The 18,120-nt window shown below is 41.7% G+C and overlaps 1 protein-coding gene across 2 annotated transcripts in view; it reads right to left on the bottom strand.

Moving 5' to 3' along the window:
* Positions 1–6,122: 6,122 nt before the first annotated feature.
* LOC133538957 (Kv channel-interacting protein 2-like) overlaps positions 6,123–18,120 on the bottom strand; it is a 45,724-nt gene continuing 33,726 nt past the window's right edge. For both annotated transcript variants that reach the window (XM_061880917.1, XM_061880918.1), the window contains 5 exons: positions 17,658–17,728; positions 16,279–16,386; positions 16,117–16,214; positions 13,565–13,634; positions 6,123–7,271 (listed from right to left, as the gene is read on the bottom strand). In XM_061880917.1, the coding sequence (XP_061736901.1) occupies positions 7,224–7,271; positions 13,565–13,634; positions 16,117–16,214; positions 16,279–16,386; positions 17,658–17,728 (395 nt within the window). In that variant the 3' untranslated portion in view covers positions 6,123–7,223. The remainder of the gene's footprint in view (positions 7,272–13,564; positions 13,635–16,116; positions 16,215–16,278; positions 16,387–17,657; positions 17,729–18,120) is intronic.

The raw sequence follows: 18,120 nt of genomic DNA, 5'->3' as shown, positions 1-18,120 counted from the left end.
TTTTTTTAAAACTGTGTTATTGATTTTTAATCTCCATTATTTACTTCAAGTTATTACAGTATGTCTCTACATATATATTTATTAAATTTTTTAAATTAATTTTAGCTCAAGGGCGCACATTTTAATTTCTTACACACACTTGTTATTTTATATGTTGACCAGTGGGGGAGCACTTTTAAAACCGACACGTAATTTTTAAAAATCCCTCCTTTTTTTTTTTTTGGATAGATTTCACCACCAGGGGTGCAAATGAGACATTCTCTATTAGATGCAATGGTTTTCCGTATTGGGACCATGATTTATGTCCTAACTTGTTCACCGCTGCTCATATGGAAGCTACTTTTCCTTGTTGATGTCTCAAGAAGGGTAGAAATACAGTTGTGATCAAAATTAATCAACCCCCACACAATTTTGGTGTTTTAGCAAGTTGAAGTGAAGTGAAGTGAATTATATTTACATAGCGATTTTCTCTAGTGACTCAAAGCACTTTACATAGTGAAACCCAGGGACGTGCACGTGATTATAGAGGGGCAGGGGCTCAAAGTCAGAAAAGGGCAGGACATTTTTTTTGGTCCTTTACACAATATGGAAATTAATGTAAAATTAAATTTGCTAATAGGAAGCTAACTACTTAGCTGTGTGTCCTTTGTAGGTAAAAGTGATTGCCATTTCTTTTGTGTCAACAAATTATTGTCATAATTAGTTAATTCCCATTATCATAGGCTTGGAAGACATGAAAAGCAACACAACACTGGTTTATTATTAGGTTATTTATTGTTAAAGATAAGCACTTTAATATTGAACATTGAACAGTGCAACATGAACTTTGAAAAAAAATACAAAAATAAATACCCAAATGGAAAAAACTTCAATGTGAAAATCTGTCCTTCTTCCCTTAACTTGATGAAAACACTATCAAGTTATAACTTATGGTCTTTCTCACTTAATGCTCAGACTAAACAACTGAAATGCAATACAACTTTATATCTAAACCTCTACTGTGAGAGAAATGTGATCCGCCGTAAACACAGTGCATTTTATTTTGAAAATTAACCCGTTTTATTTTGTACACTACTTCCTGTCCCGCACGATTCGCTCTGCTCTGTGCTCAATTGATGTGCCGTGCTCAATTGATGCGATGTGCTCCGACGTCCGGCAAAAACAGAAGCTGACACATTGAATAAAAGAATAATCAGGGGCGCCGCTAGGGATTTTGGGCCCCATAAAAAGAATCTTTACAGGCCCCCCAACACAGCGGAAACATTTTTTGATGCTATTTTAAATAAAAAAGGGTTTATGTTTTTTAAACCATTAAAATTATTCAAAATGTATTTTATTTAATTAATTTTAATTAATGAATTACTTTCATTTTTGTATTGTTTTGAGACTGTAGTAAAATGTATTATATTATCATTATTATTTCAACACACACAGCTGCTCACCTCCTTCCTCATGTGGGGGCACTGGAGCTGATTCAGAGGCAGGGGGAGTTGGGGGCTGACAGACAGCTGCTGCTGCTGCTGGTGCAGTTGACTCTGTTCAGGAGTAGGCATCATTTTGACAGAGGAGAGATAAACTATTATTGAATAAGAACAGCTTGATAAATATTTGACTGGATTTATTTAACTAATATAGCAGTAAAATGTAAAAATCCAGAGTTTTCTTGAGCTAACATGGCGAGAAAAGTGAGCTAGCTTATTACCACAGACAGGGACACAGTTAAAATGCATATCCTTCCACCACAACTAACAAACCCACCTTTTTTTTTGGAAGTATTGAGTGACATATTGTTGACCCTTCAACTCCTCCTCTCTTATTTTCTTTTCCTTTCTTTTTTGGCAGCCTGATTTTTGAGGCATACTGCTGTCTCCTCCGCTTTGCCCGCTGTGACTAATCGCCGGTGCTACCTGCTGCTGATCCAGTCGGACTGAACCATTTTACGTAAATAGAGGGGGGGGGGAGAGAGGGTCCTGCAGGGGTTGATGCTTCCGAAACAAATAAAGGTATTGTTATCAGGACATGGAAAATAAAACATGTGTGATTATATGTTAGTTAATAACTTAGTGTCATTATTTTATCTGTATTATAATTTTACCATCATTAGGGGCCTCTCTGGGCCCCCCTCCATCATGGGCCCCTAGAATCCGTCTACTTTACCCCCCCTTTTCGGCACTCCTGAGAATAATACAGCATTTTTCTGAAATATGACCCATATTAGATGCTGAATAAGTGGACGGCGACAAGACCATAACTCACAGGTTCAAGTTGCTCCACTGTCACGTCTCCTCAGGCTGCAGTTGGCTCTCTCTCCTCTCTCTGGTGGAAGCGCAGGCTCAAACAACCCAATATTACAAGAAAACGTGGGAGTTTTTGTACCGCTGTTTTTTTGTTTTGTTTAGTTTTTTACATCCCTAACAGGAATTTATTAATGTTGTTTAAAGAAAAACAACAACAACAATAACAAAAACACACACACACACACAGGCAGAGGGCACTTTTTAAGACGAAGCGAAAAAGGGCAGGGGCTCAAGCACCCATAGGGCCCTATGTGTGCACGTGCCTGGTGAAACCCAATATCTACGTTACATTTAAACCAGTGTGGGTGGCACTGGGAGCAGGTGAGTAAAGTGTCTTGCCCAAGGACACAACGGCAGTGACTAGGATGGCCAAAGCGGGGATCGAACCTGGAACACTCAAGTTGCTGGCACAGCCACTCTACCAACCGAGCTATGCAACTTTATATTTTGTAACATACCAAACAGTGTCATTTCTCTTAATATCTCGTTGACAAAATTATTCAACGCCTTGAAGGTCATAACTCTTAAGAACAGAATTTGAATAAGGTCTTTTCAATCAGGTGTGGAAAACACCTGTAGATGTGATTAGAACCATAACGACCAACAATTAAACTGATTGAAAAAGACTGTGATGCTCAGCTGCTTGTAGATGGTCAATGGTGTATTTGCAACATGGTGAAGTCCAGGGAGTGGTCAAAGAAGTCAAAAGAGTAAGTAATTTATCTTTATAAGAAAGGATATGGATATAACAAAATAGTAAAGACATTACACATTCCAAGAGACACAGTTGAGAGCATAATTCGCAAGTTTAAAGCTAAAGGCACAGTGGAAACACTACCTCAACGTGGTAGAAAGAGGATGCTGTGTGCAACTGCTGTCCGGGTAACAGCTGAGGAACTACAAAAGGACATTGCAGAGGGGGGAACAGGTTTCGTCCCAGACAATAAGGCGCACACTACAAGATGATGGCCTCCATGCCAGAACTCCCAGGCGCACCCCACTTCTGACTACCAGGCACAAGAAAATACACTCCAGTATGCCAAAAATCATCTGGACAAACCCCAAAGGTTTTGGGAAACTGTTCTATGGAGTGATGAGACAAAAGTGGAACTCTTTGGGCCTATGAATCAACGTTATGTCTGGAGGAGAAAAAATGAAGCTTACAAAGAGAAGAACACCTTGCCTACTGTTAAGCATGGTGGGGGGTCAATCATGCTCTGGGGCTGTTTCTCTGCCTCAGGTACCGGGAATCTCCAGCGTGTTCAAGGCGTTATGAATTCTATTTCCCACCAGGATATATTAGCTGCAAATGTCATGAAGTCAGTGACGAAGCTGAGGCTTGGGAGACGTTGGACCTTCCAACAGGACAACGATCCCAAGCATACCTCCAAATCAACATCAGAGTGGTTGCAGAAGAAGGGCTGGAAGACTCTGGAGTGGCCTTCACAGTCACCAGACCTGAATCCTATAGAAAACCTGTGGTGGGACTTGAAGAAGGCAGTTGCAGCACGCAAGCCCAAGAATATGAATGAACTGGAGGCCTTTGCCCAAGAGGAATGAGCTAAAATACCTGTAGTTGGTTGCAAGAAGCTTGTGTCCGCTTATGTATCACGTTTGAAGGATGTCATTACTGCCAAAGGGTGTTCTACTAAGTACTAAAGATGCATGTAACTAGGGGGTTGAATCATTTTGTCAATGAGATATTAAGAAAAATTTCCTTTTTTGGTATTTTGTAAAATACAGTGTTACAATTTAAGTTGCATTTGTCTATTTATAAATAAATAAATGGGTTGTACTTGTATAGCGCTTTTCTACCTTCAAGGTACTCAAAGCGCTTTGACACTACTTCCACATTCACACACCCATTCACACACTGATGGAGGGAGCTGCCATGCAAGGCGCCAACCAGCACCCATCAGGAGCAAGGGTGAAGTGTCTTGCTCAAGGACACAACGGACGTGACGAGGTTGGTACTAGGTGGGGATTGAACCAGGAACCCTCGGGTTGCGCACGGCCACTTCATTTTTGAGGATTTATCTGGTTTCTCTTGACATAAATTGTCCTTAAACTTTGTCCACAAACTTCGCAGACGCAACACAGTTAAAGCAGACCACATAAAACAGAGAAAGACCAAAAAAAAAGGTGCTTTACCAGTTGGGTCTACACCAGGTCAAGATGTTGTGACCCGAGTACTCTAAGCAGATTCTGGTCACGTGAAATCTCAGGAAACACAAGAGCTCCCACTTAAGTTCCTGTAGGAATTAACCACAACTACACAGGCCACCTCCGACATTACAGTACACACACACATTTTTCACAAATTAAAAAAAAAAAAAATCCCCCCACATTTTCCCTTTTTATTTGAATGTTGGTACTGAGGTGTACAAGTGCAGTAGGGAAGTAGCATTGAAGAGTGGATAAACAGTTGAAAAAGCAGGTGGAATGAGCAGGTAATAATGTCAAATGTGGGGGAAACAACTTTAACTTTTGAAAATGTAAATTGTTAGACATATATCTTCAAGATAAACATCAGCACTATTTTTGAAAATAAACTTTATAAACGTTATAAAGTTTCACCTGGTCACAACATTGTGTCCATCCATCCATCCATCATCTTCCGCTTATCCGAGGTCGGGTCGCGGGGGCAGCAGCCTAAGCAGGGAAGCCCAGACTTCCCTATCTCCAGCCACTTCGTCTAGCTCTTCCCGGGGGATCCCGAGGCGTTCCCAGGCCAGCCGGGAGACATAGTCTTCCCAACGTGTCCTGGGTCTTCCCCGTGGCCTCCTACCAGCTGGACGTGCCCTAAACACATCCCTAGGGAGGCGTTCGGGTGGCATCCTGACCAGATGCCCGAACCACTTCATCTGGCTCCTCTCGATGTGGAGGAGCAGCGGCTTTACGTTGAGCTCCTCCCGGATGGCAGAGCTTCTCACCCTATCTCTAAGGGAGAGCCCCGCCACCCGGCGGAGGAAACTCATTTCGGCCGCTTGTACCCGTGATCTTATCCTTTCGGTCATGACCCAAAGCTCATGACCATAGGTGAGGATGGGAACGTAGATCGACCGGTAAATTGAGAGCTTTGCCTTCCGGCTCAGCTCCTTCTTCACCACAACGGATCGATACAACGTCCGCATTACTGAAGACGCCGCACCGATCCGCCTGTCGATCTCACGATCCACTCTTCCCCCACTCGTGAACAAGACTCCTAGGTACTTGAACTCCTCCACTTGGGGCAGGGTCTCCTCCCCAACCCGGAGATGGCACTCCACCCTTTTCCGGGCGAGAACCATGGACTCGGATTTGGAGGTGCTGATTCTCATTCCGGTCGCTTCACACTCGGCTGCGAACCGATCCAGTGAGAGCTGAAGATCCCGGCCAGATGAAGCCATCAGGACTACATCATCTGCAAAAAGCAGAGACCTAATCCCGTGGCCACCAAACCGGAACCCCTCAACGCCTTGGCTGCGCCTAGAAATTCTGTCCATAAAAGTTATGAACAGAATCGGTGACAAAGGACAGCCTTGGCGGAGTCCAACCCTCACTGGAAACGTGTCCGACTTACTGCCAGCAATGCGGACCAAGCTCTGACACTGATCATACAGGGAGCGGACTGCCACAATAAGACATTCCGATACCCCATACTCTCTGAGCACTCCCCACAGGACTTCCCGAGGGACACGGTCGAATGCCTTCTCCAAGTCCACAAAGCACATGTAGACTGGTTGGGCAAACCACCCTCAAGAACCCTGCCGAGAGTATAGAGCTGGTCCACAGTTCCACGACCAGGACAAAAACCACACTGTTCCTCCTGATGCAGCACACAACATTGTGTGCTGCATCAAAAACATCTGTTTTAGCAGCATTTATGTCACTGCATGCCACCATTAGATGGAAATAACACCTACTTTTCTTAGTATTTCTTCACAAGTTGTAATGTCGCAACAGTGCAAACTTTTTAGAATTGTTTTTCATTGGAGTTTAGCAGCTCCTCTAATAGTATTGCACTAGAATGCCCACAGCTGGCACAGTCTGCCCTCGCTGAAAAACAAAAAAGTGTTGAGAAGCATCAAAAGTGTGTAAAAGCTCAAAACAAATTGCATGAGCCTTGTGATTCGATGCGTTGACATTGTTTAACACAAGTTTCCCACATTGTAACAACAATTACAATATAGGTCAGAAAAGACCGAAGAGGTCCCCTTTATGTTTATTACTACAGTGCATTTATTTTGTACAAGCTCCTACTAAATGTTTATAAATATTAGTTTATAGCTTCACTGTCTTTGCCTGTTGTGTGTAATGTTGTGTCACAAAATGCTCCTATGTATAGGTCACACACACACACACACACACACACACACACACACACACACACACACACACACACACACACACACACACACACACACACGTTATTACAGTGTCTCTATATACATATTTATTTTATATTTTTTAATACATTTTAGCCAAAGGGGGCATATTACAATTTCTTACACCCACTTGTTATTTCATATGTTGGCCAAAGGTGGAGCCCTTCATATTTTTACACACGCTTATTTCATGTGTTGACCAGAGGGGGAGCACTTAAATTTAAACACAGCCAATTTGAAAAATCCCTCTTTTTTGGGACCACCCTCATTTTGATAGATTTCACCACCAGGGGTGCAAATGAGACATTCTCTGTTAGATGCAATGGTTTTTAGTACGGGGACCATGATTTCGGTCTTTTCTTGTTGATGTCTCAAGAAGGGTAGAAATACGAGAACACACACCCACGCGCACACACACACACACACACACACACACACACACACACACACACACACACACACACACACACACACACACACACACACACACACACACACAAACGTTTGAAATGTTGCAGCACTGAGTTGGAGGAAGCTTCTAGTTGGAGTCCAGTGAGACTTAGATGATGTTATCAAACATGTGCATGGACTGCATGATGTTCTCATCCTGGAAGGAAATAAGATGTTTAATTTGTAACACGTGGGGGAAAAAAGAATAAAAAATACATATACATAAATAAATATTGATACACATACTGCAGTGACGTGCGGTGAGGTTCATGGCTGGTGAGGCACTGACTTCATCACAGTCAGATTTATAAACATATGAACCCTATAGAGCAGTGGTCCCCAACCACTGGGCCGTGCCGGGCCGCAAAAAGAATTTTTATTCATTTTTATAAAAAAAATAAATAATAATAATTTATTTTTTTATTTATTTTTTTTCTATTAAATCAACATAAAAAAACACAATATACACTTACAATTGGTGCATAAACCACAAAAACCTCCCTTTTTCATTGACAAAAACGTCCATTTTTCATGACAAATAAAAAATGTGTTGTCACTATGACAGGTGTGACACAGTATTGTCACCATGACGGGTGTGACACAGTGTTGTCACCATGACGGGTGTGACACAGTGCTGTCACTATGACGGGTGTGACACAGTGTTGTCACTATGACGGGTGTGACACAGTGTTGTCACTATGACGGGTGTGACACAGTGTTGTCACTATAACGAGTGTGATACAGTGTTGTCACTGACAGGTGTGAACAGTGTTGTCACTTTGACAGGTGTGACACTGTGTTGTCACTATGACAGGTGTGACAGTGTTGTCAGTATGACAGGTGTGACACAGTGTTGTCACTATGACAGGTGTGACACAGTGTTGTCAGTATGACAGGTGTAACACAGTGTTGTCACTATGACAGGTGTAACACAGTGTTGTCACTATGACAGGTGTAACACAGTGTTGTCACTATGACAGGTGTAACACAGTTTTGTCACTATGACAGGTGTAACACAGTGTTGTCACTATGACAGGTGTAACACAGTGTTGTCACTATGACGGGTGTAACACAGTGTTGTCACTATGACGTGTGTAACACAGTGTTGTCACTATGACGGGTGTGACACAGTGTTGTCACTATGACCGGTGTAACACAGTGTTGTCACTATGACGTGTGTAACACAGTGTTGTCACTATGACCGGTGTGACACATTTTTGTTACTATGACGGGTGTGACACAGTGTTGTCACTATGACAGGTGTAACACAGTGTTGTCACTATGACGGGTGTAACACGATGTTGTCACTATGACAGGTGTAACACAGTGTTGTCACTATGACGGGTGTAACAGTGTTGTCACTATGACGGTGTAACACAGTGTTGTCACTATGACGGTGTAACACAGTGTTGTCACTATGATGGTGTAACACAGTGTTGTCACTATGACGGGTGTAACACAGTGTTGTCACTATGACGGGTGTGACACAGTGTTGTCACTATGACGAGTGTGACACAGTGTTGTCACTATGACGTGTGTAACACAGTGTTGTCACTATGACCGGTGTAACACAGTGTTGTCACTATGACAGGTGTAACACAGTGTTGTCACTATGACGGGTGTGACACAGTGTTGTCACTATAACGAGTGTGATATAGTGTTGTCACTGACAGGTGTGACACAGTGTTGTCACTATGACAGGTGTGACACTGTGTTGTCACTATGACAGGTGTGACACAGTGTTGTCAGTATGACAGGTGTAACACAGTGTTGTCAATATGACAGGTGTAACACAGTGTTGTCACTATGACGTGTGTAACACAGTGTTGTCACTATGACGGGTGTGACACAGTGTTGTCACTATGACCGGTGTAACACAGTGTTGTCACTATGACAGGTGTAACACAGTGTTGTCACTATGACAGGTGTGACACAGTGTTGTCAGTATGACAGGTGTAACACAGTGTTGTCACTATGACAGGTGTAACACAGTGTTGTCACTATGACGTGTGTAACACAGTGTTGTCACTATGACGGGTGTGACAAAGTGTTGTCACTATGACCGGTGTAACACAGTGTTGTCACTATGACAGGTGTAGCACAGTGTTGTCACTATGACGGGTGTGACACAGTGTTTTCACTATGACCGGTGTGACACATTGTTGTCACTATGACAGGTGTGACACAGTGTTGTCACTATGACAGGTGTGACACTGTGTTGTCACTATGACAGGTGTGACACAGTGTTGTCAGTATGACAGGTGTGACACAGTGTTGTCACTATGACAGGTGTGACACAGTGTTGTCAGTATGACAGGTGTAACACAGTGTTGTCACTATGACAGGTGTAACACAGTGTTGTCACTATGACAGGTGTAACACAGTGTTGTCACTATGACAGGTGTGACACGGTGTTGTCACTATGACGGGTGTGACACAGTGTTGTCACTATGACCGGTGTAACACAGTGTTGTCACTATGACGGGTGTGACACAGTGTTGTCACTATGACGGGTGTGACACAGTGTTGTCACTATGACCGGTGTGACACATTGTTGTCACTATGACGGGTGTGACACAGAGTTGTCACTATGACCGGTGTGACATGTGAGCGTGCAAAGCGCGCAAGCAAAAACATTTTGAGCACTTATTTATCATAAAAAATACATAAATAGTGCTTTAAACTATGAAATCATATCAGATTATGTTGTATGGATCTTTGATTAACCACCTGAAATTAACTAATGCATTTGACCTACTTGTGCACTTTTTTACTCCAGACTTCTAAACTGCTACTGGTAAAAGCAAAAAGGAAGAGCAATGAATCTTTTTCAAATATATATCGCAGTAATCATCTGCAAATTTAACATCTACAAAAGTAAAACAAAAAATAAAGCACCCCTACATCTCTGGGTTCTTTTATATTATTTTAATTTCCATTCATGCCAATGTGGCTAATCCTATTTCAGATACACAAAACTATAAAATATACATAAAACAATAAATCCACAGTAGTAGAAGAAATGAACAACTGTTGTGTGTCTGTTCAGGGAATCATTTTCTGAGAAGTAAACTGTAACGTCTCGTTTTTATTTTTGCAAAGTGGTCAATCACTCTGGACAATCATGGAAATATTAGAGTAACTGTTATACAGTTGACCAGTGGTTCCCAACTGCTGGGTCGTGATATAAAAGTGGATTGTGTGTCATTTTCAGTGAGTCGCAGTCTGATGTGTGCATGAAAAAAAAAAAGTTTAGGGAGAAAAAAATCTAATTGTGGCAACAAAACCAGATATTTTTAGCCATTTTTCTAGTGACTATTAGTGAGTATTTTAGCAAAAGGCAAACCGACTAACAAATTGGAGGAGGACTCAGGACAGACATGGAAATATATTTTAAAAAAATCTAAATGGGGCAACAAAACACGATATTTTCAGCCATCTTTCTGAAAACAAATACAGAAATTTTACTATTTTTTCTGGAAACAAAACCAGATGCTTTAGCTGTAGCCATTTTTCTGGTGACAAAACAAGATTATTTTAGTCAAAGTCACACCGATTAACAAGACAAGTCGACTGTGCTATTTTTCTGTGAAATAAACTTGGAATTAAATAATGTGGACCCCGACTTAAACAAGTTGAAAAACTTATTCGGGTGTTACCATTTAGTGGTCAATTGTACGGAATATGTACTGTACTGTGCAATCTACTAATAAAAGTATCAATCAATCAATCAATCAATCAATGATTTAAAAATTTGGCTCACGACTTGATGATATGGAAAAATGTTTTTCTTCCTGAAGATAAACCATTTGAGAAGCACTCAACTCACACATGCTTACTCCAAATCATCATTGATGCAGAACCAGCAGACAATAACCAACATTATGTTTCATGTTCATTGGAAATTCCCCCGACAGATCGTACAGCAAATGAATATGTTTGTCTTGATACAAGGAATAACGTTAGCTAACTTAGCATCAATTTAAGACAATGATGTTGCCTAGCTAGCTAGGACTTACCTTACATCTCTCATTCCTCGCTTCTTCTCTGCTGCGGGCGAATAACTTTCTTAAATCCATCTAGGAGTTACAGTTTGAATCAAATCAAAATCAAAATGTTGTAATTAACAAATTGTTGTTGGCTAACGTCACCTACCTCACGCAGTGATTCGAAACCCCCCACCCTCTCTCTCTCTATTTCTCTCTCTCTCTCAACCGAAGTCTCGATCCACACGTGAATAAATTACCATATTAAGTAGCCATGTGCTCACTGTTTCGTGGAGTGAATACAGTAGCAATTAATTACCATACTAAGTAGTATGTGCGCTGTTATCTATGTTATGTAGACTTAAAACTCTGAAGCGTTTTTTTTTATTAGTGAATTTTTTACTGGGGCACTGCAGATCAATAGTGGGGCACGTGCCCCAGTGAAATATGTCTGGCGACGCCCCTGGTTGTCACTATGACAGGTGTAACACAGTGTTGTCACTATGACAGGTGTAACACAGTGTTGTCACTATGACCGGTGTAACACAGTGTTGTCACTATGACAGGTATAACACAGTGTTGTCACTATGACAGGTATAACACAGTGTTGTCACTATGACAGGTGTAACACAGTGTTGTCACTATGACAGGTGTAACACAGTGTTGTCACTATGACAGGTGTAACACAGTGTTGTCACTATGACAGGTGTAACACAGTGTTGTCACTATGACAGGTGTAACACAGTGTTGTCACTATGACAGGTGTAACACAGTGTTGTCACTATGACAGGTATAACACAGTGTTTTCACTATGACAGGTGTAACACAGTGTTGTCACTATGACGGGTGTAACACAGTGTTGTCACTATGACGGGTGTAACACAGTGTTGTCACTATGACAGGTGTAACACAGTGTTGTCACTATGACAGGTATAACACAGTGTTTTCACTATGACAGGTGTAACACAGTGTTGTCACTATGACAGGTGTAACACAGTGTTGTCACTATGACGGGTGTAACAGTGTTGTCACTATGACAGGTGTAACACAGTGTTGTCACTATGACAGGTGTAACACAGTGTTGTCACTATGACAGGTGTAACACAGTGTTGTCACTATGACAGGTGTAACACAGTGTTGTCACTATGACAGGTGTAACACAGTGTTGTCACTATGACAGGTGTAACACAGTGTTGTCACTATGACAGGTGTAGCAAAGTGTTGTCACTATGACGGGTGTAACAGTGTTGTCACTATGACAGGTGTAACACAGTGTTGTCACTATGACAGGTGTAACACAGTGTTGTCACTATGACAGGTGTAACACAGTGTTGTCACTATGACAGGTGTAACACAGTGTTGTCACTATGACGGGTGTAACAGTGTTGTCACTATGACAGGTGTAACACAGTGTTGTCACAATGACAGGTGTAACACAGTGTGGTCACTATGACAGGTGTAACACAGTGTGGTCACTATGACAGGTGTAACACAGTGTTGTCGCTATGACAGGTGTAACACAGTGTTGTCACTATGACAGGTGTAACACAGTGTGGTCACTATGACAGGTGTAACGCAGTGTTGTCACTGTGACGGGTGTAACACAGTGTTTTCACTATGACAGGTGTAACACAGTGTTGTCACTATGACAGTGAAACCACGTACCAGCGGCAGTGTTCATTCATTGTCTTTACTGTAGCATAAAAAATGCAGATGGCCTTAAAACGCCACAATACTCAGTCACCATATTTAAGTACCCAAAATAAAAACTCGACATAAATATAAATTCAATCGGATCAGAAACATTGGAGGAAACTGGATTAAAACCCGATGCTAACCGTCCATTGAAAACACATGGGTACGGCTAGTAGCTATTATTAGCAAACAGATAGACTTACCAACTCGGCTTAATATCTCAACATCGACACACTCTCTTGTCGCAACTCGGCCCTGATGGTCGGCACCTTTAAGTTTACAATTAGTTGTAAAATGTTGGACGGTTGTTTTTCCAATATACAGGCAAACGACAGCTTTAAAACGTACCGGCTTCAGATCCCCAGGCCTAGAGGAGGTAAGGTCACACGGAGGGTGGCCGCATAAACAACTTTAACACTGTTACAAATATGCGCCACATTGTGAACCCACACCAAACAAGAATGACAAACACATTTTGGGAGAACATCCACACTGTAACAGAACATAAACACAACACAACAAAGACCCAGACTCCCTTGCAGCACTAACTCTTCCGGGATGCAATATTAAACAATAACAATATAATATATATTTTTTCTTTTTACATTTTTTTCTTTCCAGTCATACCCTGACTGCACGTCACTGACATACTATATATATATATAAATAATATACAGTATATTACATATCATATATAGAATATATATATACATAAACTTAAAAATATATATACATATACATATATATGTGTTAATGTGGATGAAATTACCTTGTGGCAGGTCTCTAAGAACTCCTCGATGGTGACCACGCCGTCATTGTTCTTGTCCATTTTCTGGAAGGTGACACACCATCAGTCACGTTAATTACACGCCACAGCAGCAATTTGATCAGAACTGTTATTATAAAAGAAGAGTAGCTAATATATCACCGCAGCCATAAAACTTTGTAATAGACAACTGTTATTACATACAGTTTATATAAATATAGTAAAAAAATATATTTTCATGTCTTGGCGTCCTAAAAGCTGGATTCTTTATAGTGTTTTAATTGTTTTAATTAGGAAATAATTAATAAAAATGTGAAAATACATAATTAAGGGTCAAGGTTTCACCGAGGCCCCCCTGTGGAGCCAGGCCAGGGGCTTGATGGCTCGTCTTGTCTCGATGACTGAACGTATTATTTTCGGGTCTCCCTATGTCTAGCATTAAAAGATTACAGTTGGTACAAAATGCGGCTGCTAGACTTTTGACAAGAACAAGAAAGTTTGATCATATTACGCCTATACTGTATATACCTTTATACCTATACTGGTTCACCTGCAGTGGCTTCCTGTGCACTTAAGATGCGACTTTAAGGTTTTGCCACTTAAGTATAAAATACTACACCTTCTAGCTGCATCCTATCTTGCTGATTGTATTGTACCATATGTCCAAGCCAGGAATCTGCGTTCAAAGAACTCTGACTTATTAGTGATTCCCAGAGCCCAAAAAAAGTCTGCGGGCTATAGAGCGTTTTCTATTTGGGTTCCAGTACTCTGGAATGCCCTCTGCGTAACAGTTAGAGATGCCACCTCAGTAGAAGCATTTAAGTCCCATCTTAAAACTCATTTGTATACTCTACCCTTTAAATAGACCCCCTTTTTAGACCAGTTGATCTGCCGTCTCTTTTCCGCTTTGCCCCCCTCTCCTGCATGGAGAGATTATTAAGCGGCTACATTTGAGACGTTAGATGTTCAAAGTCGAGACCCGGGGTGGACCACTCATCTGTGCATCAGTTGGGGATGTCTCTGCTCTGCTGACTTGTCTCCACTCAAGATGATCCCCTGCTGGACCCACTATGGACTGGACTCTCACACTGTTAACTAGATCCACTCGATGTCCATTGCACCGCCCAGGGGTGGGGGTACATAAAGTCTATTTAAAGGCCTACTGAAACCCACTGCTACCGACCATGCGGTCTGATAGTTTATATATCAATGATGATATCTTAACATTGCAACACATGCCGATACGGCCGGTTTAGTTTACAAAATTGCAATTTTAAATTTCCCGCTAAGTATCCGGTTAAAAACGTTGCGGTATGATGACGCGTGCGCGTGACGTCACCGGTTGTAGTGGACATTTTTTTCCAGCCCGATCCAAGCTATACGTAGTCTGCTTTAATCGCAAAATTACACAGTATTCTCGACATCTGTGTTGCTGAATTTTTTGCAATTTGTTTAATTAATAATGGAGAAGTCAAAGAAGAAAGATGGAGGTGGGAAGCGGTGTATTGCAGCTGCCTTTAGCAACACAAACACAGCTGGTGTTTGCTTGTTTACATTCCCGAAGGTGAAGCTTAACTATGGAACAGAGCGGTCAAGCGAACATGGTTCCCTACCACATGTCAACCGGCACGTTTCGGTGAGAAAATTGTGGTAATAAGTCGGCTCTTACCGTAGACATGAGCGGAGCTTGAGTCCTCCTGCAGCTGCGGACTCTCTTACCTCTTCCCACCGGAGACACTGGCGGTCACCACACCCGTGGCCACAACCTTCCGACTTTCAGGTACCATATAATCTCACTAAAACACTAGTAACACAATAAGCAGATAAGGGATTTTCCAGAATTATCCTAGTAAATGAGTCTAATAACATCTGAATCGCTCAAACTGCCCTCGCCTTTTTTTTTTTTTTCTAGTCCCTCACTTTCACTATCTTCATCCACAAATCTTTCATCCTCGCTCAAATTAATGGGGAAATCGTCGCTTTCTCGGTCCGAATCGCTCTCGCTGCTGGTGGCCATGATTGTAAACAATGTTCAGATGTGAAGAGCTCCACAACCGGTGACGTCACGCGCACATTGTCTGCTACTTCAGGTAAAGGCAAGGCTTTTTTATTAGCGACCAAAAGGTGCAAACTTTATCGTGGATGTTCTCTACTAAATCCTTTCAGCAAAAATATGGCAATATCGCGAAATCATCAAGTATGACACATAGAATGGACCTGCTATCCCTGTTTAAAAAAAGAAAATATGATTTCAGTAGGCCTTTAATTGAATATAGGTTGAAAAGGATTTGCAAATCATTGTATTCTGTTTTTATTTACCATTTACACAACGTGCCAACTTGATTGGTTTTGGGTTTTGTAGGCTGCAGACACAACGCGTGTCTAATAATTTCCAGTCTTTTTGATGAGCCTGTACTTTTCCCAACAGTTTCTGTCCCAAATGAAGAAACAGCTGGAGCCTATCCCAGATGACTTTGGGCAGCAGTCAATCACAATATGTACAAACATTCACACATACAGACTACTATTAACACAACATGCATGTGACCTGGAAGAAGGTTTCCACGTGGTCCTTGGGGGCGCTGTCCCTCATGCAGGGGAAGGTGTACCTGCCCATCATGTTGTAAATGGACTGCATGATGTCCGTCATCTCCTGAAATTAAAAAAAAGTGAACAATTAAGCAGACACGTCCCATGAAGAGGGCGGACACGAACACCTCTTTAGTGATGCAGCCATCTTTGTTGAGGTCGTACAAGTTGAAGGCCCAGTTGAGTTTGTCGTTGATCGAGCCTCTCAGGATGATGGACAGACTTAACACAAAGTCCTACAGCACATCAGAAGATATGTGTTTATTTTTTTAAAGGCTGCATTTACATTTACTAGCACACAAGTACTATGAAGTACTGTGTACCGTATTTTCCGGACCGTAGGGCGCACCGGACTATAAGGCGCACCGCAGATGAGCGGATCTCGTCAGCTCTATTTTAAAACAAAAGGCGCACCCATATTATAAGGCGCATTAAAGGAGTCATATTGTTTTTTTTTTTCTAAATGTGAAACACTTCTTTGTGGTCTACATAACATGTAATGGTGGTTCTTTGGTCAAAATGTTGCATAGATGATGTTTTACAGATCATCTTCAAGCAGTTTTCTGACCCTTGTTGCGCCGTTTAGTGGTCGGTCTTATTTACGTCGGTCCCGTCATGTTTGTTGTAGCGGTGTAGCGTGCAAGGACGGGAGTGGAAGAAATGTCAAAAGATGGAGCTAACTGTTTTAATCACATTCAGACTTTACTTCAATCAATAACGGAGCAGCATCTCCTCATCCGTGGCTCACTACTAAAAGCGTCCGACCGGAACTCTCTAATAACTAAAGTTCCTTGGGTGAATTATGTAAAGCCACTACACCGGTATGTTTTAGCGCTTTCATAGAGAGATACAAGTTAGAAATGGTCGCTACTCTATATTAGAAATAGCAACAGCGGAGGATGAATGTCCCATAACAAGAAGATAGAGAAAAAGAAGAAGCTTAGCTTATCGACTACAGTGTTGTTACGGACTACAATGGCGGACGCGTGCAAATTTTCAGGACTTATGCCGATCCAAAATACACATCAGCAGGTTCCAGAAGGTTTTGCATAACATTGCAAAACAAAACACCAGACAAAATGTCTGCCAATGGGTGCCATTCTGCAGTCCTTATACACACAGTAGAAGCACAGTAAAATCCATCAAGCGGTGCGGCTTCATAGCTTACCAACGCCGTACTAAAACATTTTGACAGATTTTTGAGTGCTGTGTGTAATGTTCTATATTCTCAATGGAACATTTGAAGTTTTTGTGTTGTTTACTGGCGTCATATTACAGTCTACACGTATCTCTTATGTGTGACTGCCATCTACTGGTCACACTTATCATTACGCCATGTACCAAATAAAATAGCTCTGAGGTCGGTAAGGACAACCAGAATTATTCCGCACCGCGTTATAAGGCGCACTGTCGATTTTTGAGAAAATTGTAGGCTTTTAAGTGCGCCTTATAGTCCAAAAAATAGGGTACTTACGGTATATCAGGTGTGTGTAGGGAGATGTTTTACCACAAAGCTGACAGATCCACTGTTGTGCGCATCAAAAGCTTCAAAGAGGAAATGTGCGTACATATTTGTATCTGGAAAAGGAAGACAGCTTTGTAACATTTGAATCAGCCGACCACATGGCACACATTCCAAGCAGTTTTTCTTTACCCACAGTAAATGTTGTTTATCTTGTGGCGGGCTCTAGGACCGGGCTCACTCCCAACCGCTGTGGGCCTGTTATTCAGGTTAGTCTTGGCACAATATTTGGGTGCAATGAGAATTGTATCTTCATTCTCATTTTGGCTCTCTTTGAATGTTTGTTGCCAAGTCTGTCAGGGTTGAGTGTCCCTTACATCATGGGGCCCCAAGTGAGCATTCTGCCCCACGGGTTTCACACGCCACTCCTCCGAAACACTGACCTAGAACTCCCAGAGAGCAGCCATTTGGCTTTTCTACCTATAAAACCTAGGTAGAGCAAAAAATC

This window comes from Nerophis ophidion, linkage group LG20, assembly GCF_033978795.1.
Source record: "Nerophis ophidion isolate RoL-2023_Sa linkage group LG20, RoL_Noph_v1.0, whole genome shotgun sequence".
NCBI classification, from domain to species: domain Eukaryota; kingdom Metazoa; phylum Chordata; class Actinopteri; order Syngnathiformes; family Syngnathidae; genus Nerophis; species Nerophis ophidion.
The sequence above is the reverse complement of the archived record's forward strand: the minus strand, read 5'-3'. Positions and strand labels throughout refer to the sequence as shown.